Source organism: Ochotona curzoniae, unplaced genomic scaffold (assembly GCF_017591425.1).
Source record: "Ochotona curzoniae isolate NIBS_2020 unplaced genomic scaffold, NIBS_Ocur_1.0 contig_883, whole genome shotgun sequence".
In the NCBI taxonomy this organism is placed as follows: domain Eukaryota; kingdom Metazoa; phylum Chordata; class Mammalia; order Lagomorpha; family Ochotonidae; genus Ochotona; species Ochotona curzoniae.
Genome location: NW_024466599.1, coordinates 35,887,183 through 35,914,194, shown reverse-complemented (window position 1 = coordinate 35,914,194; position 27,012 = coordinate 35,887,183). Strand labels below are relative to the sequence as shown.

At 50.0% G+C, this 27,012-nt stretch overlaps 2 protein-coding genes across 3 annotated transcripts in view; one reads left to right on the top strand and one right to left on the bottom strand.

Annotated features, from left to right (window-relative positions):
• Positions 1–8,980: 8,980 nt before the first annotated feature.
• NAGK (N-acetylglucosamine kinase) lies at positions 8,981–18,026 on the top strand. Of its 2 annotated transcripts, XM_040993237.1 has the most exons (10): positions 8,981–9,376; positions 11,087–11,171; positions 11,322–11,420; positions 12,227–12,368; positions 13,165–13,275; positions 13,954–14,066; positions 15,479–15,566; positions 16,428–16,525; positions 16,955–17,033; positions 17,560–18,026. In XM_040993237.1, the coding sequence occupies exons 1-10, from the start codon at positions 9,255–9,257 to the stop codon at positions 17,748–17,750; spliced, it is 1,128 nt and encodes a 375-aa protein (XP_040849171.1). In that variant the 5' UTR covers positions 8,981–9,254; the 3' UTR covers positions 17,751–18,026. The 2 variants fall into 2 exon arrangements, with proteins under 2 accessions (XP_040849171.1, XP_040849172.1); XM_040993238.1 differs by lacking the exon at positions 11,087–11,171 and having other exon boundaries at positions 9,312–9,376.
• A 3,937-nt stretch (positions 18,027–21,963) lies between these two features.
• The window catches only part of PAIP2B (poly(A) binding protein interacting protein 2B), a 39,677-nt gene continuing 34,628 nt past the window's right edge, over positions 21,964–27,012 (bottom strand). The window contains exon 5 of the mRNA XM_040993236.1: positions 21,964–25,948. Within this exon, the coding sequence (XP_040849170.1) occupies positions 25,892–25,948 (57 nt within the window). The 3' untranslated portion in view covers positions 21,964–25,891. The remainder of the gene's footprint in view (positions 25,949–27,012) is intronic.

The following is a 27,012-nucleotide window of genomic DNA, read 5'->3' as shown; positions in this document are numbered from 1 at the left end:
TTCAACACACAGGGGAGCTTGATCTGTCTCACACAGAGAAAGTCCCGTCTTGAGTGGACAGTGGGCCCCAAAGTGAAAGGGGTGGGGGAAGGGAAGGAGAGAGCACCCAAGCACCTGCTCCAGCTGTAGTCTTCAGCGGAAGTGGGGGCTCTCCCGTGGGGGTCAGACTGTTATGATGATGGACACCTGGGGACTTAACCATACCCATAAAATTCCACATGATGCTTAATCCATATACTTCCCCAGCACCCTCTACCTGGGGCCTGGGGTGATAAAGCAGACGTATCGCTGGAAAGCAGGACGATCGTACTGTATATGGGGTGGAGGCCTGTGAGTTCCACCTCTGCAGCCCTAAAAGCGACCTACTCATCACATATCAGGAGGCAGCAGGTGATGGCTCAAGGATGTGTGTCCCTGGAACCCCCCGTGGAACAGCACGTGGGGTTCTTGGCTCCTGGTTTCAGCTGAGTGCAGTCCCATATCAGATGTTGGGTGCTTCTGGGGAGTGAACCAGTGGGTGAAAGATAGCTCTCTCTCTCTCTCTCTCTCTCTCTCTCTCTCTCTCTCTCCCTCCACCCTTTCAAGTTAATTCATTAATTTAAACAAATAAATTAGGGGGCCTGGAGTGGTAACCTTGTGGCTAAAGTCCTCGCCTTGCACATACCAGGATCCCATATGGGTACCAGTTTGTGTCCCAGCATCCCAACTTCCCATCCAACTTCCTGCTTGTGGCCTGGGAAAGCAGTCAAGGATGGCCCAAGACCTTGGGACCCTGCACCTGCGTGGGAGACCAGAAGAAGCTCCAGGCTCCTGGCTTCGGATCGGCACGGCTCCAGCTGCTGCAGCAGCTTGGGGAGTAAATCAATGGATGGAAGGTCTTCCTCTCTGTCTGTCCTCATCTCTGTATATCTGACTTTCCGGTAAAAATAAAATAAATTTTTAAAAAAGAAATAAATTATGCTTCTAGCTGGATTATCCTGAAAATCTTCACATGTGATTACTGGGTTTTTACAGAGCCGTGACCCTGTAAATCTGTATTCACTTCCAGAGTTTTCCAAAGAGGAATGAAGAGAAATTGTGTGGTATGTGGGAAATATGTTGGGAACTCTTGAAACACAGCATTACCTCTGTGCACATAGCCAAGACTTTCGCTTAAATGGGGCCAAACAAGTTTCTCTGCTTTGGGTTTTTCTGGACCTTAGTGTAGGGCTGGACAGTGTGACTCAAGGTAAGGGTGAAGCAGAGGGACTTCCAAGGATTCCGTGTTCCAAGGATCACAAGAAACCTTTGTTCTGGAAGTATCAGCTAACATTCCCTGGGGAACTCTGATTGGAAAACCCTGCTGGATGGGTCTGGGGACTAATAATATTATTTGCAGTACCTATAATTCCTGCTCTCCTAAGCTATCAGGAGACAGTTATATAAAACTGAGCACTGGACACTTAAAAAAAAAATTTATTTATTTTGATTGAAAAGGAAGATCAGATTTATGGAGAGAAGGAGAGACAGAGAGAAAGACTTCCCACTTCTTGCAAGAATTCCCACTAACGAAGCTCCTGGTCAACCCTTCCTCTTCCTTCTATCAAGTCTCTTCCTGCAGATCACACTGCCAGGGCTCCCTGGGCAGGAGAAGAAGGAAAGGGAAGCCATTGCCCTGACCCCAACCTGTTGCACAAGACACTGAGTCATGGCTTTGAACCCCGAAAGACCCTGCCCAGGCTGTTGCCTGCCTTGTGCACAAGCCTTTCCCTCATGCCTCAAGCCTTTCCCACCCCTTCTCTCTGTCTATGGTCTTTCAAACACCAGGTATCATCCAGGAAGCTTTCCGGATTGCTCCAGATCATTCTGACTCCTGTCTTCTCTGGCCTCCTGCCTGCACCTGTACTCCCTGGTCCTGCTTGGACCTAGCCATGGCCTCCCTGTGACTTTGTCTTGCTTCCTTTTTCACTTGCCAGGAGTTCACGCCTTACCTCCCCACCAGTCCTGGAGATCTCATGACTGCACCCACAGTTTGGCCAAACCCAGGGCTAGACACGAGGGAGGCGCTCATGGGTCTGTGTGCTCTTGGCCCTCTCAGTCCCTGTTTATCATGTCCCCACCCCAGAGACTCTGGGCAAGGGTCCTGTCTTTAGAAGAGTCCTCAGGTACAAAGTGGGTAGGAGCAGGCTTCCCCGGCACATACACAGGCACTGGTGGCTAGCGGGATTGATCAGCTGGAGAAGTGGGAGAGAAGCCCGTAGAGGTGACTCTTCCCTGCAGCTGGTAGTGGCTGAGCCAGTCAGGGCAGCTGCCTGCTCTGGAGCAAGTACCGCAGGCTCTGCTTGCCTTCGTGCTCCCAACTCCCTCTGCCAAACTCCACAAGCTCTTATTTCCCAAACTGTCCCACCTCTCCCAGACCCAGGCTGTTGGTGTCTACTGAGAGATGCTAGCCAGGCTCACAAGAGCCGAGGACACAGTCCCAGAGGGGTCTCTGTCCTATCTTCCCACTTCCTCCAGGATGAAGGCCTGTTTGATTCTTTTTTCTTTTAAATATTTACTTATTTTTGTTGGAAAAAAATATCAGATTTACACAGGGAAGGAAAGACAGAGAGAAAGATCTTCCATCCACTGATTTACTCCCCAAGTTGAGCTGATTTGAAACCTGGAGCCAGAGCTTCTTCTGGGTCTCCCATGTGGGTACAGTTCCCAAGGTTTTGGGCTGTCCTCTTCAGCTTTCCAAAGCTATACACAGGGAGCTAGATGAAAAAGTGGAGCAGCTGGGAAATGAACCGGCATCCATGTGAATTCCAACACTTGCAAGGTGAGAATTTAGCTATTCAGCCATCATACTGGACCCCCACCTGGTTATATGACTGCCCCTACACTTGTTTTCATTCTTGAACAGTAGCTGGTGCTGCCAGAAGTGGTGACTAATTCTGAGGAGGGCCTCTCTGCCCAGCCCCTCCATTCCAGTCCCATGCCACCACAGGGTTGAGAATTAAGAGATGGGCTGATCCTGTCCTGACACTGGTCTGGCCTCAGCCTGGCCTCACCCTTCTGTTCATGAGGAGGTTGCAATCTCTGCACTCCCAGGAGGCAGCCCTTTTGCACATGATGACATGAGGGTTGAAAATGTGATGGCAAAAGGTAAGCTTTCTCATTCTCTGGACCCTTCTGGAGGCCCCCCAAGTGTTCATACATAAGAAGTCATGCCATTGCAGACTTTATTTGCAATAGCTAGGTTTTTGTTTGGAGAGCTTATCCACTCAACAATGGCAAAACATGACTACTAAATGACGCAACAGCTGGGGTGAGTACCAGGGAGTTACGCTGGCTGTAGAGAGGGTCCATATGTAAGTGCTCACTGATGCAACAGCCATGAGACGATGAAGTATGGAAATGTAGAATAAAGAAGAGATGCCGAGGGTTGGAGGTATGGAGTAGGCATGAAAGGGCAGCTGGAGGCTCCTTGTGGAGATGGGGAATGTGTTCTGCACACCCACAACAGGGGCAGATACATTTATAGATACCAGAAAGGTGGAGCATTGAACCTGCATCAGTATCTCAACAGTACAAGATGTTACCAGCAGGGAAAACGTACACCCTTCTGTAGTGCAAGTGCTTGTTACAACTGTGTGTGGAGCTACAATGATCTCAGCGAAAATGACAATCAATCAACTAATTATGCTTGAGAGGCAGAGTCAGAGAGTCAGAGAGAAAGAAAGAGCCCTCCCTCAATGTTTTATCTCCCAAAGTGCCCAAAATATCTCGTAGACAGTAACTCAGTTCAGATCTCCCATGTGGGTGGCAGGGACCCAACTACTTGAGCCATTACCTGCTGCCTCCCCGGTGTGTGCACCAGCCAAGTTAGAGAAAAGAGAACTGGGACTTGGCCCCTGGGTCTCTGAAATGGGATGTGGGAGTCCCAGGGGTCTTGATCATTGTACCCTAGGTCCTGTAGTGGGAGCATTTGAAAAGCAGAACATGTCTGACAGTTGCCTGGACCTGCTTCTGTTCTTGGCTCTCTGGGGGGCCCCAGGCAGGGCCTTCTGAGTTGGCATTGAAGAGCCCTTTCCTTGCTATGCAGCCACCAGCCTTAGTGCTGTCCCCAGCCCTGTAGACAGCCCCTTGCCCCACCTGTCCACTGTGGGGACATGAGCTCTGGCTGCTCTCCCCTTGTTCATCCAAGATTATCAGCCAGAGGTGACAGCACACTCCTCACCTGGGCCCTTTCCCTGGGCTCCTGCTTTGCCCTGTCCCCACACACCACACGTTTCTCTCTTGCCTGGTCATTGCCCAACCTTCTAATCATCTGCCCACTTTAAGCCTCCCCACAACTCCCGCAACAGCAAGATTATTTTAAAGCATGGTAGTGAGGTCACATGTTACTGCCAACTTCCTGTTGTAGGACAGGTTGGGACAGGATCACTGTGAGCAACCCCTAACCGCAGTCCAACTCCTACTTCCCCAGTTCACATTTCCACTTCTCTTACAACTCCCTGCCCCCCAACTTTCTTTCCCCAGTATGTTCTGCAGTTTGCCTCTGCCTTTAGTACACAAGGCACATTTACTAAGCCTAACGTTTGTCGTGGCCCAGTGTTTTACAGTTTATAAACACTTTTCAAACTGCTAAACTTAGTCCTGAAAACTCAATGGTGATTTAAAGATAATGGTTATACTTCATGAACTAAGTCAGGACAATTTGTTTAGGACTGTGGGGCTAAAAGTCTGTGCTTCTGAATCGTAGCTGGAATTATCAAGAAGTTTTTCTCATTGCCTCTCTTGCTACCCCTCCCCACTCCCTGCCGCCACCACCACACACACAACTTTGGTGACTCTGGGGTCCTAGGGACAAAATAAAAGAAGCAAAACACAGGACTGTGACTCGCAATCTTGCAAGCGTCACAGGAACAGTTCCTGGGGTGGGCGTTGCAAGTCCAGCGCAAAGAGACAGCAAGCTTGCACAAAGTCCCACGGAGGTTAATGCATTCTGGCATCTCTATTCCCTTCCCATTATGTTACCAGAGCTGCGCAGAGCTTCTTTGCATGAGAAGGGATTCACAGGTACAAAAGACAGTAGTGGTAAGCAAGGTAGCAAACATAAAAAACACCTGATCAACCAGGTGGGCATTCAGGAAAGAATTAGTGTTTAGTTTGAGAGTGGGAATTAGAGCGTCCGCCTGACAGAGCAGGCAGGCAGCTCAGTAAGGGACGGATGGTGTTCAGCCCAGACAGTTGTTAGATTGGAGGTTTTTCTGGACATGGGGCTGGGTCATCCTGTTTCTCTTCCGTTAGTCCCTCTTCTGGGAAGTTATGAGTGGGGAGTTTTCTGGATGTGGAGTTTCTGAAAATCTACCCCACCTTGCTGGGACCCTATCATCACAGCGCTAGGCATCTGACAGTCCCTGCCAGTGCAGGGCGAGGACAGGTCCCCAAAGCTCCCCCAGGGAGAGGGCTGTTAATCATCTCACAGCATTACTGCATTGGTGCAGCTGTTCTCAGGCTTGTTTCTCATTCCACTGTAAACAAACTCATTCTGCTTAAAATGTATCGTTGTCTTTGGCTCCTTTTACACAGGCAGGCTAATGTCCACTTAGCTGTCTTAACAATTACAGTAACTACCCTCACCCCTAATAAGCAACATTTATTGTTTGTGTGAGCCTGATTGACTGATTTCAAGTGTAATATGTGGTTAGAAATCTCTATCACTCCTATAGGATTCTTTTTTTCAGGGAGGGGGTGATCAAACAAAATATAGGTACATGAAAGAGCTGTAGAAAAGTATAATGCCCAATACCAATGGATGGTATTATTACTGACCTTTTACTCAATGCCTTATTTATTTCATAAGTAGGCACTCAGTGGCTGAAATATTCTTGTCTGATGGGGCTGGAACAACACAGGACCACCCTATACAGCTGAAATCTAATGTGAGCCATGAGTATGAGACACATAGGACATTTTGAGTTTTCTACCAGCTATACTAAAAAAGAAGAGACAGGCACATTAGTTTTAATAGTGCAGGATTTATTTATTTGAAAGTAGAGCTAAGAGAAAGAGGTAGAGAGACACAAAGAAAGACCTTCCATCTACTGGCTCATGGCCCAAAAGGCCATAATGGCTAGGGCTGGGCTAGGACACAGAGAGAGAGTTGACTGGGTCTCCCTCTTGGCCAAGCAGACTGGCCATCCTCTGCTGTTTTCCCAGGTGAATTAGCAGGAAGCTGGATTGGGAGTGGAGCATCTGAGACTCAAACTGATGCCAAATACGGGATGCTGCCTTTGCAGGCAGTAGCTTAACACCCTAGGTCACGGGCCCAGCGCCATGGCCTAGTTGCTAAAGTCCTTGCCTTGAACGCACCCAGGATCCCATATGGTTGCTGGTTCTAATCCCGACAGCTCCACTTCCCATCTAGCTCCCTGCTTGTGGCCTGGGAAAGCAGTTGAGGACGGTCCAAAGCCTTGGGACTTTGCACCTGTGTGGGAGACCTAGAAGTGCCTGGTTCCTGGCTTCGGATCAGTGCAGCACTGGCCGTTAAAGTCACTTGGGGAGTGAATCATTGGATGTATATCTGACTTTCCAATAAAAGTAAAATAAATAAATCTTAAAAAAAAATCCTATGTCACAACACCAACCACTGACCGCAATAATATATATTAATCCATGTATACAAAGTCTTATTTCAATGTGTCATTAATTTATAGGAACAGGGGATGATTTTCCTGATAAGGGCTGTTTGAATATTTATTACATCTTCACAGGCTATCCAAAATTATCAACTTTTAAAAAAAGATTTATTTATTTTTATTAGAAAGGCAGATATGCAGAGCGGAGGAGAGAAAGAGAGAAGATTTTCTGTCCAATGATTCACTTCCCAAGTGACTGCAATGGCCGGTGCCGTGCCAATCTGAAGCCAGGAGCCAGGAACTTCCTTCCGGGTCTCCCATGCGGGTGCAGAGTTCCAATGCTCTAGGCTGTCTTAGACTGCTTTCCCAGGTCACAAAGGGAGCTGGATGGGAAGTGGAGCTGCCAGGATTAGAACTGGCGCCCATATGGGATCCTGGCGCATTCAAGGCGAGGACTTTAACCACTATGCTATTGCATCAGGCCCAAAATTTATCAACTTAAAAATTAGCCTGCTGTAGGTTTATTGAATTTTGAGTCTCACTTGTGGTTGTCTTGACAGGACCAGACCAAATGCATACACAGAATTTACATGACCCATGGACCAGTCTTCCTTCCCTGATGTAAGAGATCAGTAAGACATCTAGGGTTAGTTTTTGGTACTGTCTTTGAAATCCTGATTGGGTTTTATTATCACAATACCTGTCATAATACTAGCCACACTTCAGGTGCTCCATAGTCCCCCAGGGAGACTGTGTAGGATAACACACACTGACTAGTCATGCCAATAAAGGCAATTAAGATCTGTGCTGGAATTTACAGCTTCCGAAAGTGTTTGTCTGCTAGCCCTAGTAGGTGGACGTTTATCATTGCCAGGTTGCAGGTGAGTGGTGCAACGATTATGTGTAACTCATACATGATCATCCCATTAGTGAATAGTGAACTCCAACCTTGTTCACAAACGGTGGCACTTTGCTTTTTGTTCTCTTTTCTAATCAAGCAATACTAAGGCAAACTTACTCTCATGCTGATGAGGGTACTTTGACAACCTCGTGGAGAAATGGAATGAAATGTACGTTTACTTTGGTGCAAAAATTTGATATGTGCATCTTTTTTCATAATGTGCAGGCTTGTACACGTTTTCAAGACTGTGGTCCAAGTCCCAAGGCTTGCAGCACTACTACAGGAAAGCAGCAGTTCTTTCAAGATCTCGTCTCCTTAAAAATTCCTGCCATTTAATTCCACCAGCATCTATTAACTCAGCTCGTCTAAAAATATGTGTGTTCTGAATAAGGATGACATAGATGGGCGAAAAAAAAATTCTACTGCTCTCTCTAATGTGGTGCCCGAAATGTTCATCCTCGTGAGCTACTTAGTGCAGTGCTGCTGCAGAATCCTGTGTTGTAGCGTAAACAGCGCATGGGTGAACAGTATTCACACGCGAGCGCAACCTTGCCCAGCAGGCTATTAGGGAAAGAGAAGCCTCGGCTAGGATTTCTCTACTACAAGATGGCCAAGACTTGAGGCGAAGGTTTCCCAAGACATCCCAAGAGCAGCTGATTGCCCTGCTAGCCCAGGCAGTCCACAACCCCTGCTGAGCAGGCTTTTCCGGTGCCCAACTCCAGTTCCCAAGAGAAGGGTACTTCAGAATGTTTGTACAAGGAAAAAGAAAAATTCAAATGCACTATGCCAAAAGATTGCTTTCCCCAAAGATATAGTTAGCTATTCAAAAGGCTGAGTTAGAGAGGTGAACGATGGATATCTATCCTCTGGTTCATTTCCCAAAGAGTTTCAATAACCGGGGCTGTGCTAAGCCAGTGTCAAGAGCGAGCCTGGAACTCCACCAGGTCTCCCGTGTGCCTGGCAGGAGCTCAAGAATTTAAGCTGTCTTCTGGGATTTCCCAGGCGCATCCGCAGGGAGCTGGATCAGAGGTGGAAACTAGTGCACCTATGGGATGGCAGCATCGCAGGCTGTGGCCCAACCCGCAGTGCCACAATGCCAGTCTGGAAAAAAAATCTTAGAACTCCATGGGGCGGGAGAGGGTCTTCCAAAAGGTCACGAAAAACGTGTATTATCAAAAAACCACAGAGAGATTTAAATTTTTTTTTTCTTCACCTAAATAAACGTATCTGTAACCCTCCTGTTCCCAGGATCGCTGGATGTGTGTGCACGTGGGGGCTCTGGCCACTGCCACGCAGCGACTGCACTGAACGCAACGCACCGCGGGTGGCCTCGCTCGGGATGCCGGGCTGCGAACCCGCGTCTCCGTGGGGGTCTGGCCCCGAGTGCGTCTCCGCGCGCGTCACAGGCGACGCGCCTCCCCCAGGCCCCGCCGCGCTGCACGGCGCAGTGCGCACGCGCCAGGTCGGGCTGCCAGCAACTTCCGGGCGCTCGGGCGCCTGCAGGGCAGTGACGTGTCCAACAGGTCCGACCGGCCTCACGCTCTGGCTCCTCCGCTTGGACTCCGGGATCTGTCTTTGGAAACAGGCCCCTGAAGGAGAGGAGAGGCCGGCCGGGGGACCGAAGGGAGCCGTGCCGAAGCGCTGTCGCTCGGCCGGAGGAGCTTGCTCGAGCCGGTCCAGCCTGGTGATCCGGGTGGCTCGGGGTGCCACGCCCCGCCAGTCAGCTGGGCGGTGCGGGCAGTCACGTGATGCGGGGCGGTGCCGAGCAGGCTGAAGGGAGGGAAGCGGCAGGTTTGGGGGAGTCCAACGGCGGGACCGACGGCGGCGGCGGCAGCGGCAGTATGGCTGCGCTCTACGGGGGTGTGGAGGGGTGAGTGAGGCCTGGCCGAGGCCGCCCAGGTCGGGCGGCCCGTGGACGGGGCGGAGGACCGTGGCCAGGCCGGCCAGCAGATGGCCTCGCGCCTCAGGACCCGCTGCTCGGGGCGTGTGGACTGCGGGGGCCTGCGGAGCCCACGGGGTGTGCAGGCGCACTGGACAGCCTGGCACGGGCGGCCTTGGACCCTGCGGTGGGGCTCCGGGAGTGCCCGGACACCCCTCCTTTGTGTTTCACGGCGGGACCACGCCCCTTTCCCCCAGGAACGTATTTGTTCATCTGTCTCCCGCTGGAGACATTCCCTATTCCTAGTCTCCATTCCCAGTCTCTCTGTTCCCAGTCTCGGAGAGAGTTTTGGTTGTTGTTGCGGAACAGGTCTCAGGTGTGAACTTGCTGGCCTGGGGTCGGGAGTTGAGAGTAGGATGGAAGCCCCGTTCTTTGCCGGAGGGTACAAGGAGTGCTGGAGCCGTGTGTTAGCTTGCTCGGTCTCTGCAACCTTTCGGCGCTCCAGGCTCCCCACGCTAGATCCAACTGTCATACCTCCGCTGCTTCAGAAGCTTGGCTGCTGGGCCTTTTGAAGTAACTGCTGCTGAGTGTGACCATGGGCAATGTGTGTGTTCCCACTGGGTCCCACTAACCACAGGTGTAAAAAGTCAGGGCTGAACTGATGATGCATTGCTGAGTCCTCGGCCACTGACAACCTTAAGTGAAAGTGTGTCAGGTCAGGGCACAATAGAAAGTGGCTGTCATCTCTGCCTGGGCACAGAACTTTAAAATCTGGACTTCCTACTTCAGCAGCCCCAAATGCCAGACCCCAAAGTCTGCATATGAATTAAGGCTGATCTCCCTCACCCTGTGTTTGTGCACCCTATGTTTGTACACCCTGTGTTTAAACAGTACAGTTAAGTAGTTGGTACGTATTTCTGTCATATGCATTGTAAGATGAAAACCAGTTTGTTTCAGCCACAAGATTTTTGTATGTTGGCTTTCCTAATTCATGCACTGACTAACCCCCCTCCCCCCCCCAGAGCCTGAACAAAACATCTTTGAGTTTGACCAGGTCTTCAGCACCCTCTTCTACAACATTCTTGAAAGTACGGGTTGGTAAAGAAACAGGCAGTCCAGCATCACACATTTCCCTCTACGCTACCACCTCGCCAAGGAGCCGGCATTGGAGGGTGTGGGTGCCTGCCCCCTGGTCAGCGTATCTGACAGAGGTGTCTTGAAGAGCTTGGCAGCTGGATTTGGGTCTTGAAAGACAGCCTGTAACCATTGGGAGAGACAGACGTGCCATTCCCTTTAGCAGTGATCCCCAAGGGCTGTCTGCCTTAGGTCCATTGCTAGGTGTGTTAGCTACATGATCTCTATTGAACTTGACCTCATAGAGTGCCTGGTCTAGTGAGAAACACAAAAAACTGAGCTTGCTGCTCATAGAGAGGAATCTCGTATTGGTGGTGATGGGGCCTGGATATAGCAGATGCTGAAGCAGCATCTTACTGGGTCAGAACTTCCCCTGGGGGAAACAAGTGACAACAGTGGTGCCAGTCAAGAGTGCACCAACAGCAGAGACAGGTTGTGGGGCAGTGATGGAATGTGCTGGTGCTGTCTCCATCACACGGGGTCTCTGCTGGCAACGGGCGCTGCACAAGCCTAGCTGTAGTTGCATGTTTTTTTTTCTGAGACCGAGTGCCCTCTTGTGTTCTGTAGGGGAGGCACACGCTCCAAGGTCCTCTTGCTCTCAGAGGATGGGCAGATCCTGGCAGAAGCAGATGGACTGAGCACCAACCACTGGGTAAAAGCCACACTGAGGGGAGCGGAGGGCGTGGTTTGGATTTGATTGTAACTCCTGATGAGGTGGTGGCTGGGGCTGCTAGAGCAGCCTGCCGGGGCCCCTCAGGTCCTGCAAGCTTTTGTAACTCTGCCTTCCCTTGATTGGGGCCAGCTGATCGGAACAGACAAGTGTGTGGAGAGGATCAACGAGATGGTGAACAGGGCCAAGCGGAAAGCAGGGGTGGACCCTCTGGTACCTCTGCGAAGCTTGGTGAGTCTGGGGAGGAGCCTGGGTAGTAAGCTGTCGGCACCAGAGGGGTAGCAAGTTGGCATGTGATGAGTTTGTTGACTGTAGCACAAGGGTCTTCGAAGCCCAGGACTTGTATCTTTCTAGATATCACCAGTTCTTGTGGCTTCAGTTGCCACCTACAAGCCACATGTATGTTGGAAGAGCATGGAGCCTTGGAGAGCCATTGAAGCTTGGGTTTGCCACTTAACATCTGTGTGAAACTAAGCAGAGCAGATTACTTACCTTCTCCAAGCCTCAGTTTATTATTTACCTTTCCAAGCCTCAGTTTGGCGAAGTAAAATGACACAATGCATCTTAAAGCAGTTGGCATAGAGCCTGACCCCTAGGCACTCATTACATGTTCATTGTTATTCCAAGCTCAGATCTGTTTCCTGAGTGCTGCAGGTCTGGCTGCTCCCTGGATATACAAGTGAGATATTCTGCAGATACAGTAAAGCCCCAAGGATTCCAAACCACGCTTGGCTCTCCATCTGCCTGTGCCTTGCTGCGCACCTGACTCCCTGTAAAGGGGCAGTTCTGCTAAGCTGTCCTCCCAAGCTCCAAGTAGAGCATCACTGAATGCCATTGCTCCCCTGCCCAATTCCAGTCCAAGTTCTTGCAGTCCCATCCTTCACTGGGGCTGGGTAGAAGGAGGACCGGGGCCAGATGAGCAGGGGATGTGTAACGGATGAAGAGAGCAGGAGGCAGAGGGGGTTGAAAGGAGGGGAGGGGGGGAGAGGAGCTGAGTCAGGGGCTCTGCTCACCTGTTCACCTCCCTCATGGCCTAGGGCCTCTCCCTGAGTGGGGGGGAGCAGGAGGATGCCGTGAGGATCCTGATGGAGGAGCTGAGGGACCGATTTCCCTACCTGAGTGAGAGCTACTTAATCACCACTGATGCCGCTGGCTCCATCGCCACCGCTACGCCAGATGGTGAGGACCTGGTGGCAGGTGGGGGTGGCGGTGGAGGCATAGCCTTGAACAAGCCCCTTAGAAGGAGCTGGCAAAACTCATCTTGCAGATACAAGGAAGGGAGTCCCTGTGTTGTCCTCCCCTATTCTGCCTTCTTTCATTAGCTTACACACCTGCCAGATCCAGGACAGACAGGCCAAAGGAGGGAGGGCTGGCAAGTGCCTTGATGGGAAGTGAGGAGTGGAGTCAAAAGGAAGACGTCTCAGCAGAGAAGGGAGGAGCCAGAGCAGAGCTGAGGTCAGGCTGAGAGAGCAAAGCAGGAAGAACTCTGTCATGGGGATTGTTTGGCATCGCAGGGTCAGTGTTTGAATCCTAGCCCCTATTTTTCCCAACTGCAGCTTTCTGGAGAAGTTATAGCCCTTCGCCTCCCCCCGACCCTTTGCTTTAGTTTCTGCCTCTACAAAATCCCGTTGGTGAGGACATTGACTGCATGTCACGGGGATTTCCCACAGTCCCTGACACAGTGGTCCTCACAGCAGGTGGTTACTTGAAGGCTGGCCAGGCAAGGAGCCACCTGCCCCACAGGGACACACAAACTCCTGTTGCTCCTTGTCCCCCAAAGAAGGGCTCTGTGATAGGAGTTTCCCTGGGAGCCAGCCCCTCACCATCAGGCAGAAAAACCAAACTGGGTGGTTTTCTCTACTGCAAGACTGGGTGGTGCCCCGTTTGTCTGGTGCCCCTTTGTGTCCTGTCCATGCATTAGGAGTTACTTCATACAGAGCCAGGCCACACTGAGCCTCCCATGCCTTTTCCCCAGGTGGGATCGTGCTCATTTCTGGGACAGGCTCCAACTGCAGGCTCATCAACCCTGACGGCTCGGAGAGTGGCTGTGGTGGCTGGGGGCACATGATGGGAGACGAGGGCTCAGGTAAGTGAGTAGCCGCCGACTAGGCCGGCCTGGCTTGAGGTCCTGGACCTCTCCCTTCCTGTAGCTCCCCATCTTCCTCTCCTTTACCTTGCCCCTTGGGGATTTCTGGGGCAGCTCCTGCACCTGACCAAGCAAGTGCAAATTTAGGCCTGGGAGATCACAGATGCAAAGGCTAGACTGAGGGTTGCCTTTGCTCTTCAGCCGTGATTTGCACCTGGGATTTTGGATTCTTGCCTCAGTGTGGTGGTTGTGGTGACCAGAGTTGACTCCTGAAGTCCTCAGGGAGGCATGTAGGTTTAGGCCGTAGATGCCAGCAGTTGTGGAACCAGATGCCAGTGGGAGGGGGCTGCAGAAGCTTCGCTCACTTGCGCCTCTCCCTGGGTAGCGTGTGTACATACTGACCCTTGAGGCTCAGCTCATGGCAGTGGCCCCAGTTGTGGGTGTAATGACCTTGTGCTGGGGAACGAGCGCCTGCAGCACAGCTTCCCCTGGCCTTCCCCCTTCAGCTTTCCCTCTCTGGGACTATCTGGTATAGTTTATAGCCCTCCAGACTGGGAATCAGGAGACCTAATTTGCTATGAGATCTGGGAGCATCGCTCATCCTTTCTGGGTCTGAGTTCCTTGTCCCTGGGCTCAGGAGGATTGTCCCATCTTCTCAGCCCTCTCTGCTCTCTGCAGCCTACTGGATTGCACACCAAGCAGTGAAAATAGTGTTTGACTCCATTGACAACCTAGAGGCGGCTCCTCATGACATTGGCTACGTCAAGCAGGCCATGTTCAACTATTTCCAGGTACTCCCCTGCCCCCAAGAGACCCATGTACCTGGGGTAGGGCCTGGGGAGACTCTGGAGAGGGCAAGGTGGGTAAGAGCTGCAGAATAGGAAAGTCATTGGTGAGAACAGGATCCACAGCGATGTAGGCAGTGGCTTCCAGGAGGGTGTAGGTAGAGGGGTGGTTTGCTGACAGGTAATCAGCCAGATTTCCTGCTTGGGCTGCTAGAACCTGCTGGGCGGTGAAGGCAGCAGGCTAGCTCGGATGAAGAGTGCAGGGTGAGGTTAGAGCAGAGACTCACTCAGCCAGTCTGCATGAGTGCATTGGCTACTGAGCTGCTTCTGGCCTGCCTGGGCCTGGAGAGCATAAGAAGAGGTCTGCAGGGAGAGGTCAGGGAACTGCAGCCTCCGCCCAAGGGCATTGGGAGCTGACTCCTTGCGTGTGCTGTGCTCATTTGTCCTGGGTCAGGAAACAGCTGTCCTTAGCAGAGGCCAAAGACGGGAAAGGAGAAGCAAGATAAGTTTGCTTGGTAGATTTCTGTTTGCCTAGTGGCCACATAGTCTTTTTAGCAGGTTAGGCAAGCTGAGGCTGAGGCCAAGGGAGGAGATGAGAGATGCTGGAAAATAGGACCCAAGTTTCATCGCTCAGGGGTTGGTGATTGAAGGGGATCTTGGCCTGGGTCAGGGTGAGATGAGCAGGAGTGTTCCATTCTCTGGACCTTGTTCTTAGATTTGGAATTAAACTGCACTGACTCAGCCAGGTGATTCTGAACCCCACTAAAATGTCTTGCTACCTCTTCCATCCCTGTAGCATTGCTACAAAGATGAAGTGAGATAGCATATAAATGCTTTGCACATTGCTGTAGGGGCTCAGGTCTTGCTTCTGCCACCCCCCCACCTTCCACTGACTAAAAAGATGTTCTGGGGAAATTGCTGAAGCCCTAGAGCTAAGGATGTACAAGTATCTTGGTGTGGACAAAGGTCCTTGAATAGTCAAGAAAGTTTGGGAGAAACCAATCAAGGTTGCAGGACTTCTTGGAGCCTTAAATCTGCTTGCGGTGATTCTGCAGTGAGAGCTGCAGTATGCGGTGTTCCTTAGCTCCTTCTGACCACAGCAGCGGCACAGAACCTCTTGGAGAGCACGGTGCCGCCTTCTGGGTAGTCTGTAATAAGCAGTGAAGTTTGTGTTTGGGAAGCCTCTTTTATTAAACGAGAAATCTTAAGTTTTTTTACTTTCTAGAGCCAACAGACAACTGCCTCCTCTCCTCCACTCTCCCGCCTCCAAACCCTCCCCCCCAAAAACAAAAACAAACAAACCACAACCTGTTTGGGGTTGTCCAGATGTGGCAGTCGTAGGAAGGCCAAGCTGGGTGGGAAGCCTGGGGGGTTCCCTTTCCATCCAGTGACCACCCCTTGCCCTTTTTCTCTCTCAGGTGCCGGATCGGCTAGGAATCCTCACCCACCTGTACAGGGACTTTGATAAGTGCAGGTTTGCTGGCTTTTGCCGGAAAATTGCTGAAGGTACTAGAGGCGGGGACCTGGTCTCTTTCTGGTGGTGTTTCCCAGAAGCTTGCCTGGTTACTGGGTGGAGTGGGCTCTAGGTAGGAGCTGGGACCTATTTCCCTCTCAGCAAGTGACCTCGGAGCTCTGCCTCCACAGCCTTTGGGGGTGGTGGAGGGAAGAGGAGGGGTGCATGCTTGTTTTGGCAGTTGATTTGTACTCCCTGTGCAGTCCGGGCTGGTGCAGGCTCCGTGCCTACTTCTAAGAAAGGTATGAAGCAGCTGTCCCTTAAACAAATCTGTAACGTTAAAAAAAAAACTAATAACCGAAAAACAACAAAAACTCCAGTTATGTCCTTGGGGATTATGGCGTGCTCGGGTGTCAGTGGAAGCTGAGCCTGTGTGAACAGACTGCTGCTGTTCCAGGGTCAGGTCCAGACACCCTTCACTTGGACTACTGCAGCCTCAGGGCTTGTAGTATTCCTGGTTCATGCTGGACTTGAAGCCCCTCCAGAATATACCGAGGGGGCTGCGGTGGGGAGGAGGTGCTGATCAATACCTCTCGCAGGTGGAGGGGGTGGTCACTGACAGGAATAGCAGCCAGCTGCCCAGTAAGGGTCTTGTGTCCTCGGAGCTGGCAGACTCTTAGGGACGGGCACACAGTAACTTGGGGTAGGCAGGGGGTATTTTCCAGGTGCTAGCAGAAGGAGCTGGTGTGTACTGAGAGGTGTGAGAGGAGGCTTCCCACATGCCAGGAGGCGGGCACCCAGGCAGGCAGGCAGGCAGGCAGGCACTGTGAGTCACAGGTACTCCTGCACTTGCTGCCTTGCAGCAGAGAATGGTCCAGGCCCAGCAGCTCCCATCTTCTGTCCTCCCTCCCCAGGTGCTCAGCAGGGAGACCCCCTGTCTCGTTACATCTTCAGGAAGGCAGGGGAGATGCTGGGCAGACATGTTGTGGCCGTGCTGCCCGAGATTGACCCGGTGAGTTGAGGCGGGGAGCTGCTGGTTGGGATCTGGCCATTGCCCATTAGGGGTGGAACTGGGGGGTTGTACCACAAACCGTATGCTAACTGGATGCTACTTTGGGGAATTTGTAACATAGGAGCATTCTTTCCATACTCCCCACCCTCCACTCTAGTCTGTAATGTGTGTGTCCAGTAAACTGGCTTAATTTCTGCGTGTTTGTTTAGCCATTTTCTGTTCCTTTCTATCTCTCATCTCGTTCCTTCTGTTTTGCTGCTTAACTCTTTCTTCCTCTCTCCCGTACCTCTGTGAGTCCCTTTTTCTTGGCTAGAGGAAGTCGCTGAAATGGGTGGGAGAGCTTTGAGGTGCATCTTCTAGGAGAGCACCCCCTTCAGCACTGGAGAGGCGTTGTGGGCCCCCAGCACTTGTTCCCTGCTTTCCACCTAGGTCTTGTTCCAGGGAGAGATTGGCCTACCCATTCTCTGTGTGGGCTCTGTGTGGAAGAGCTGGGAGCTCCTGAAGGAAGGTGAGTCTCAGGTGGGGTGGGATGGGGAGGGACAAGGGCAGAGGATGGAGCTAGAAAGGATGTGGCCCAGGGAGAACTTGGACCTGGGCCCTGAGGCCTGCGTGGGTCAGCCTGCACTGTCTCTGAGCCCTATTACAGCATCTCACTCAGCTACCTTGGATGCTTGAATGGATGTTCAGTTTTAGGTGATTTAGGATTAAAGACAACTTGGACTTGAAACCCAAGCTCTGGCCAGCCCATAACCTGTGTGGGCCTTCCTGGCCAGCATGGCCCCAGCCAGAAGGTGAGCAGGGTGAGCGCTGAGCTCTGGCGGCCGTCCAGTAGCTTCCACTGGAGATTTGGAAGTAGCCAAGGGCCCCCTTTGCCACGGTGGAATCTCCAGTGTTGGGTGCCCATGGCTATTAGCACACCCACGTGCCTTGGTGCTCCATGCGGACCCCTTCCTACCTCCACAGGATTGCCTCAGGGCCTGGTTTCCCCGCACTCTCCATCTTGGCTTATGTCTATCTTGCCTTCTTCCTTGCAGGCTTCCTTTTGGCGCTGACCCAGGGCCGGGAGATCCAGGCCCAGAACTCTTTCTCCAGCTTCACACTAATGAAGTTGAGGCACTCCTCCGCCCTTGGTGGAGCCAGCCTAGGGGCCAGGCACATCGGGCACCTCCTTCCCATGGACTACAACGTCAATGCCGTGGCCTTCTACTCCTACACCTTCTCTTAGGGCACTACTTCTGGCTCCACCCCCTCCAAGCCCAGTGGATATTGGGTCCTGGAGGGGGAGGAGTTTTTTTTTTTTTTTAAACACATAGAAGAAAATAAACGCACTTTACTCACTTCCCAATTGGGTTGTGTTATCAAGCACACGCAGCACCTGCCAGTGGGTATCCCAGAGGACTCAAGAATGCTCACTCACCATGCACTTGGGCAGATGAGAGCTGTATGCCACCCCTCTCCTGCACACATCCCCAGACATAAATGCTGTGTGACGGCACTTTAACCCATGAGTGATGTGTGTTTTGTTGTCAGAGTGGGTAATGAGGCCTGCCCTACTAAATGATCTCCATGTAAAACATTACCATAATAACTGTAGGTACATCGCACTCTCTAGCCAGGGAGAACTTGTACCTCAGGCAACATATCTTACAGCTTTTCACATGAATGAGTTCTTGAGAGATTATGAGGTGGTGTGCACCAAGAAGGTAGCTAGCTAGGCCTAAGTAAGTGGCTCTAGGCATGGCAGAGGAGGAGCATCGCCAAGCGGGAGACATGCTTCTTGCCCTCTGCACCCTGGTATGGTAGGTGAAAACAAGCTTGACACTCTGTCTTGCTGCTGCCCTGTGAACACTGGAGACAGGTGTGTGCAGCATGAACTAATCCAAAAAACTGGACCATGTCATGGACATCAACTTCTCAGACGGACATGCATCCCAGTACAGTTTGAAAATCAAACTCCTGAGTTCTCCACCCCTATCTGCAAGGATGGATGGGGAACTGTCATTCCTACTAAATCGCTGGGGTAATTTCTGCAACCCTTGATGGAGATCAGGCCCTGTATGGAGTCTTGGCCACAAGCTCATTGCCTGAGTCACATAGTGGTGTTCCTGAACGGTGGAGTACTCAGCCTGAATGGAATGGCAGCACCTGTCATCCTGTCAGCTCTAACCTGATGCAGTAGGCTGGAGTGTTGAGTGCTAACTCAAACCAAGTCCCTTTGACGGATAGTCAGCCATTTTTACATCCGCTCATGTCCAGACCTTTGAGGTACTACGGTCAGGAATTTTCAGTACCTCACGTGATAGAAAGCTTGCAGGGCACAGGCCACACCATAGATGCCTTTGCTATATCCCACTTTCCATGAGTGGGCAGCTCTGAAGGTCCTCCTGCCCTGGTTCTCAGGATAAGGATCAAGTGGCATTCTGGTGAGGAGAAACATGCCTACATTAGATGCTTCAGGATGTGGCAGTCACTGTGTCCATTGCCTAGAGACTGCAAATTGTAGAGCAGATCAAAGAGCACATCATGAATTACTGTTTAGTCACAGTACATAAGGGCAGAAGTTAGTTTAAAAAAATGAAGGCACTATTAACCTGCACAAGGTCAGATGGTTTACTAGTTAACACCTTTAGAAGTGATGAAGTTGCTTATTCTCCCATTCGTAAGGCTCTCTCACACAGGCTGCAGGAAATAATCTGGTTTCTAAGAATTACTTGAAGGGTAGATGAGGTGTTTTCCACTGGTTGATTCACTTGCCAAAGGGCTGCTGTGGCTGGTGCTGGATTGCCTGAAGCCAGGAGCTGTGAAATCCATCTGGATCTCATGTGGGCACAGGAATCCAAGCACACAGACCATCTTCTGCCATCCACAGGAAGCTGAATTGGAAGTGGAGCAGCCGGGACATGAACTGATGCTCAGATCTGATAAGGGATGCTGGTGTTGCAGGTGGCAGCTTAGTTTGCTGTGTCACATTGCTGGCCCCCAGCAGTGATTTTTGATGAATTGCTCCTCTTCCTTTTGCATGTCTTTTTCCCTCAACAAAAGAACAGGAGAGCTTTAAGGCAAGAGGACTTGGAACAAGCACTGGGCTGCAGAAAGATCACTGTTACCTTCTTCCACCTGAATGATCAGGTGAACAGCATGTCCATGTCATTCCACAAATGTTTCTGGATGTATTCTAGGTGTTACCAGTGCTCCAAGGATTAAAAATGAACGCACTTGTTTTTTCGGTGAAAATGTACAGAACTGTTCACTTACAATATCTGTATTTTGTTATAATATGCTTCAACTGATGGCATTTAAAAAAATGCATGTATCACATGTTCAACACCGTTACACCATAACAGATCTGCTCTATATACACCTAACCATAGTGTCTCTTATTGCTACAGATAGCCAAGTCAGCTCAAATTCCCACTACTATTCCTTGGTTTTAGGAAGAGGCACAGAAATGATAGCACTCAAAAGTCCCATCGTGTTTTTATCATGGTTAAAGTCTCAAAATCACCAGGGAAGATTCCAACTGGGTGAGTTGAAACAAGTCCAAATCACCAAGTCATCACAAGAGCAGTGCCTGTGTCTACTTAAGACAATACTTTGGAAAGTAGCAAGCTCACATCCAGTGGCAGAAAAACTTAGGCTAGACACAGAATCATCTGAGGTTGGCATCCATTCTGTCCAGACGCTGAAAACTTCCTCTAGTTCCCCTTCAGGCCTTATGAGCCTGTCAACCACCTCTGGGTTCAGGATGTACAAATGGCTATCACCACTGGCTTCTGGATATTAACAGCCATTGATGTGCCATGAGATTTTTTAGTCTGCCCAATTTCCTAATTGCCTCTGGGGGAGTGGTGGTGGGGAATTTGTCACACCTCTACAAATATTCAGGCCAGCGGCACAGAGACAGAAGTAAGGTGGGATCCACTCAGTTCTGTGACTTCCAAGCCCACACTCTTAATACGTAACCTTATTTGGAAGGAAAATGATGCAGCCAAACCCATGATCTATCTTGCAAGTCTTACACATGTGGCATATGATGCACAGCTAATGGAATGACATGCAGTGAAATGACCCAGTGAGCTGACCTTAGGAAAAAAGGTACCACTGCTAGCAAACACACTTAATTCTCATTTTATTGAGACTTTTCAACAGCTGCTATTTGGTTTGAAGAGCAAAAATTTTACATTTTGCCATTGTTGATATTTTTATGAAAATCATTTTTCATTAAAGCCCTGTCTACCCCCCAAAGAAATATTAATAATTACCATGTCCTATTCACTCGCAGGGGGGAGCAAAAACTTTTTAAATGCTTGTGAAACAGGGATCAGGATCTGAGGTCCAGCCACGGGCCTGCTGAAGGTGCCAGGCTGCCCCACGGTACAGTCAACATTTCATGGACCATCCACACCAACAGCCAGGTGGGGCATGTGTGGACCCTGGGGACTGCTGCTGCCACAGGCTCCAATCCCTTTAACTCCTCCACCTTTGCTACTGGCCCAACATGTATCTGACAATAGCAATGCAATCTTTAATACATATTGAGCTTTATAAACAGAGACATAATATTGCATGGAGGATTTAGAAAGTTGAGAGATTTTCCCCATCCTGTCTGGGCCAGGAAAGCTATCCAACAGCACTGACTACTTTCATGTCCACTTGAGACATATACCCCAAACTGATCAAGTGGATTTATCAGGTGCATCAAGAGTCCGTGCGTTATAGACAACACAAAAAGTTCTTTATAAAATAGTTGCAAAATTATAAAAATGTATATAGTATTTCAGGTTTCTGTGTAGCTTCCAGTGACAAAGCTGGGTCTGGTACATAGTGCTCCCTGATGCACAGTGGCTTCCCTACAAGTTCCTGCACCCAGAGGACTTTGCGTAGATCACAGGAAGCTGAAATCCATGTTCAGAAGGCTGTGTACAGGCCAAGTGTGGCTCCTCAGTGGAATGCTGCCCAGTAATAAATGGTACAAACTACCTAAACATCTTTTAGATTTGGGTAGACTACAAAGATGTTAAGTCGAGTGAAAAGATCAGAAATGAGATCACAGACTATAGGGTTCCATCGACAGGGAAAAGGCAAATGTATAGGGTCAGCAAATACATGTGGGAGTGTCCAGGGATGTAACTGAGCACGAAGGATCTTATCGAGAGAGATGGAAACACTCAGACTGAGTGATGGTCATGGCTGTACCACTGGGGAAAGTCTGTGATCCCTGGAATATACACTGAAAATGGATGAATCTGACCACGTGGAAGAATACACCTCAACAAAGTTGCTTAAAAACACAGCCCTCCTTGCCTCTCAAGTCACTCTTCACATACCAACTACACGTGTGGAGGCTCCTGAGCAACAGCACACGGTTACTGCTTAGTGCTGACGCCCAAGTGAAGCATGTCATTGTTGTAGAGCAAATTATTTTAGGAACTGTAGAGTACGTATTTAACAAACTTTATTGCTATTAAGTAGTTAGACTATTTGTTATTTTAAAATAAAAGGCAGTCAGTCAGAAGGCAGGATCAGGGAAAAGTTCAGCACGTCTCAGAGGTGAGCGTCTTAGCAACAAACCGAGGCAGCTCTTTCTTTTCAAATACAGATGGGGCAGTTGTCCCTTTTCAGCTCCCTGGGAGTGACTCCCTCAGTTGCTGTCCAGTAGACCCATCAGTGTATCCAGCTGTTCTATTCCCACGACCTCCCCTAAAACCAGACTGATGGAGAACAGCAGAAGTGGGTTGGGAAGCAAGGGCACAAAATGAAGCAGTGTCCAGAAAACTTGAGTCTCCTAAGGTGGGCTTCCTGCTTAGCAGTCCCTGTTACCACCACCACCATCAATAAGGGAGATACAAGCGCAGGAGGAAAAAAAAAAAAAAACTCCAAATTGCAACCAATTCCGTCCCGGGCATTCACCAGGCAGCAAGCACAGCAGGGGCTGCAGGAGGTCCTTTGTGTACAACATGTTCCAGCAGAGCTCCCTGTCTCAGTGGGTACAGCATGTACCAGCAGGGTTCATGGCCTCCACAGGCAACCAGGGGTGAAACAACTCAGACTGGATCTGCAGGCAAAGGCAAGGGGTCAGGGTGTCCCTGCTCCCTCCACCCTCTGCTCAGAGGAGAGGGATTGAGGGTAGAGTCTTACTAGCAGGTAGGCATTTCCCAATCTCCACCCCCAAACCCCACACCTCAGTGCCACTGCAGGGCCCTTATGGAAGGTGGCCTGCTCCCTCCAGGTACGCAGGATGGAGGAGAGGCGGTCTGGCTCAGGAATGTGGGTGGCCGACCGTCTACAAGGGGCTCACGCAGCCCAAAGGCTAGAGAAGGCGGCTTCTAGAGGCTGCTGGCTGAGGCTGTCTTTTTCACTCTGCTTTCCTCACTGATGGGTGAAGTGCCTCTGCCTTCCTTACCTTCCTGCCCTCCAAATGAGCCTTTTGAAAATGCTGCTTAATATTTCACTAGCAACATTTATTTGTAAGCCATTGTAAACAAGGAGACCCCTGCTGTTCTGACTTAGGAAACTGCAAGAAGCTGCAAAGGCCCGGCCTGTGTCTTATTCTTCTGGGTTCCATGCTGTCTGAATTCCCCAAGCCCAACAACTGTTGTCAGAAATGAGCTAGGCCTGGGCCATATTCTCAAATTTTCTGCTGTAGTTCAAAGGCCTAGAGAAATGGAAAGGGCATTCCTCTACTTTTTTTTTTTTTCCTTAGGACATAAGTTCTTTCCATCTTGGAGTTTGAGTCTAATAAATAACCACAATAACGAAAATAGGCAGACATTAACCATGACTAACACTGGGACCAGCCAGATAGGCAACTGGTGAAGACATGCTATTTCTATACAAAACCTCCAAACTTCCAGTTGCTAAAAAAGAGAAAACACTTGATCCAGGAAGTAGCCTGACCTCAACATCAAAATTATTATTTACAAATACAAGCCTCATCCTTAAATGGTAATAAAGGCACCTGGCATGGTTCGCTCCCAGAATCCATCCTATGAGGAAACTTCTGAGACAGAGGTTCCCAGCCTCTCCCCAGGAAAGCTCCAAGACCCATTGGCTTTTTCTGCTAATCTGCTGGCAAATTAAAATTGGAGCTGGCCTGTCATCTGGGGACAACAGTGCTGCAACCTCCCAACATAAAGTTAAGTGGCAATGCAACCCCTTAGAGGCACAGGCTCTACCCATTAACACAGGGACCACCTTAGTGCTCCTGGATCCAGCACTCTCAGGGTCTGAATAGGACTGCAAGTACCAACCCTCAGTTTCCATCCACGCTAAGTCTTGACCCACTACACCCTGAGAAACCATGCCAAAGACTGCCTCCCACAGTGGACCAGCACTGTGGAGGGAAAGATGAGTCTCCTGGATGGTGCCCTGCAGTGCAGCCAACCCCACTGTCACCAAAACAAATGTTCAGGACGTAGAAACGGAGTCGGGCTGTGAAATGCAGGTACGTGGGGCTGCTTGTGACAGAGTTACTCTCAGCCTAAGAAAACAGCCTTCTGCAATCCTGACACATTTCCACAGCCTCATGTCACTGACAGGTAAATGGAGAGTGAAGAGGAAGTGCAGTATAGGAAGATAGGGTGCCTCTGTTACATACTCCTATCTCGCATCCTCAGAGACAAGAAGCCCAGCTGAAGCAGAGGAGAGACATACCCTTGTGCATGGTCCACCCAGTTCCAATCTCTAGAGCAGAGGCTTGGGGAATCAATGCGTGTGTCCGATAACCCGAGTTCACTGAGCTCCTCTCCTGTAACACATGACCTAACACAAAAGGCCATCCCTGAAATGTGGACCTCCTAGATACAAAGGAGGAAGAGGGATATGGGTCTTAGCTCATGGCTGCTTGTGTAGTCAACAAGAGAGCTCACACAAAGTTCGTCAGCTTTCCAGACCCTCATCCTTTCCTGCCAGCCTCCGGCCCACATGCACATCCTGAATTCATACCAACTTTAAGTTATGCCTGGTCTTTTCTTCACAGGCCTCTTGCACAGCACAGTAGCAGTCACATGGAAACCACTCCACACATGGCATCCATACTACCTTGCCCTGGCAGCATGGCCATGCCTGGACCCTCTGTCTTTTACATCTGACACTGCCACCTACATCTCCACACGCACAGATCACCCCTGGTGCCTTCCCCCACCAGGAAAGGTAGAGGGTCCAACCCCAAACCTTCACAAAGCTACTCTCCAGGAAACAGCAAGTTTGCTAAGAGCTGAAAACACCCTAGAGGGCCTGGTAAACAGTCATCAATTAAGTAGGATCTGCTCCCCAGGTTGTTTCGAGTTCCTCTAGGGAAATTCAGTAAGGCAGGGAGATGCATCCAAACTGAACTGAGCTTCTTGCTTGTGTATGAAAAATGTATTTCCTTGAAAAAGTACAGAAACTTGACAGAGGGAATTAAGATACCAGGAAGACTAAGTGTTGATGGGCTAAAAAAAAACCAAACCAAAACAAAAACAAACAAACAAAATCCGACATGGTCCAAATAAATTTAAGATGCAACTACCAAGAGAAAGGATGCCTTTCCAGGTTCCAGTTGGTGGCCAGGACGGCAGACCTTTAGTACGCCTTTGGTAACAACATCCTAAAAGCAGAGTAGGGCAGAGGTGGAGTGCAGATGGGAACAGCCAGCAAAGGAGCCTCACGCGCTTTTACCTTTCAAATGATGAGCTTGATGGCAGCTGGAAAAACAGGCTTCAGCAAAGGCCAACAGTAACTAAAGGACTTACTGCGCATCACCATCATGGCTGCTCCTTCCACCAGCCACCCTGAGCTCCTGTAAGTTAACTACTCTGTCTTCTCAGGAGTTGTGTGGGGTCAGTGGCAATTTCAATTCATGGTGGGAGATCCCAGGGCCCAGGGTGCTGAGCCTGCTGGCATGGCTTGCATCATCTGTTTCATCCCCTTGCCCCTCTTTGTTGCCTACTGGTCAGACTCCACAGGTAGCCCTCCAGGTGTCCACTGCCCCTGGTATGTGGACAGGGGTGAGAGAAGGACATTGCTTAAACATTCAGTTTTTCTTGGTCAGCTAATTTTGCTTATACATATGCAGCAGAACATTCCTGATGGAGAAAGACTGCAATTTCCTTAACACAAATGAGCTAAGTTAAAAAAAAAAAAAAAACCTTTTTGGAAAAACCATGAAACTGCTGCAAATCAAAGTCAGTAGAACAAAAGAGAACTGCTCCAAGGCGCATAAGTAAGAGTAAGACTGAGCAGGGCAGATGCTCAACCCCACACAACCGTGCTGAGCGGTCATGCGATTCCCCTGGCCACACACCCCTTGCCCACCCACCCCTAGTCTCCAGCGCTGCCCCCGGAGGTGGGACAGACAAGTGCTCCTCCAGCATTCACTCTGCTGCCTCAGTACTTCACTCCCGGAATGAACTCCTTGGCATCTGGATTCAGGTTGCTTTTACTCTGAAATGAAAACCAAGAGATACAAAATTCCCAAGTGACCTGCACTTTAAAACCCATTTTCTTCCCATTCCCATTGTTATCAATACCTTCCCCTTAGACTTGTAGAGAGAAATCAAGTTCCCTGTAACACGCGCTGTTCTCATTAGCTCCTGATACACTAAGCCCGGATCAGCTTGCATACTCCTTCCTGCTTGATATTCTTGACATTCCTGCTCCCTTTGTGGTGGTCTCTTTAGAGACCTGCAAGTACCACTCCGAGGAGACCTTTTGAATTCACTAAGTACCTTAACTTGAAAATAAGGGTCTTCCATCAAAGTTGCTGTGTTACCACACTCTCTTTTTGTCCTCCCTTTGGTTACCTATTCTGAGTATTCAAAACCTTGGCAGAGTGCAGGGCACAATCACTCCCAACCAAGTCATTTAAAATCAGTCTGTCCACTGCAGTGTGGCAGGGAATGAACTTATCTGATCTTCTAGTTGTAAGGGGAAAACGGCCTCTCAGAAATACATTTCTGGGGCTGGTGCTGTGGTACAAATGGCTAAACCTGGCTTATGGAGCTACATTCCATGTCAGAGTGCTGGCTGGAGTCCCAGTTGCTCTGCTTCTGATCCAACTCCCTACTAATGCACCTTGGAAGGTGGCGGGAGAAGGTCCAAGGATGTGGGCCCCTGGCCCATGTTAAAGACCAGCATGGAATTTCTGGCTTCTGGCTCCAGAATGGCTCAGACCAGGCTACTTTGGGCATTGGAGAAGTGAATTTGTAGATGCAAGACCTCTTTCTGTTCCTCTTGATTTGTTATTCTACTTTTCAAATAAGTGAGCGATTCTTTAGAAATACATTCCTTCCAAAATGAGCAGGGCATACATTTTTGTTGTTGTTATTTGTTTGAGACACATTGAGGGTGGGGTAGAAAGGGCAGAGAGAAAGAGCTCTCATCCACTGGTTTGCTCCAGGAATGACTGTAGCTGGCGCTAGAAGCACAATCCAGATACCCCACATGGCTGGCAAAAGACACCAACCTTGCTTCCCAGGGTTACATATTGGTGGGAAGCTTGAGATAGG

Coding starts and splice junctions, on each gene's coding strand:
- NAGK (XM_040993237.1), top strand. CDS start 9,255: ATGCGGGGCGGTGCCGAGCAGGCTGAAGGGAGGGAAGCGGCAGGTTTG. Junction 11,172..11,321: donor GACTGAGCACCAACCACTGG/GTAAAAGCCACA, acceptor GATTGGGGCCAG/CTGATCGGAACAGACAAGTG. Junction 14,067..15,478: donor CCATGTTCAACTATTTCCAG/GTACTCCCCTGC, acceptor TTTCTCTCTCAG/GTGCCGGATCGGCTAGGAAT.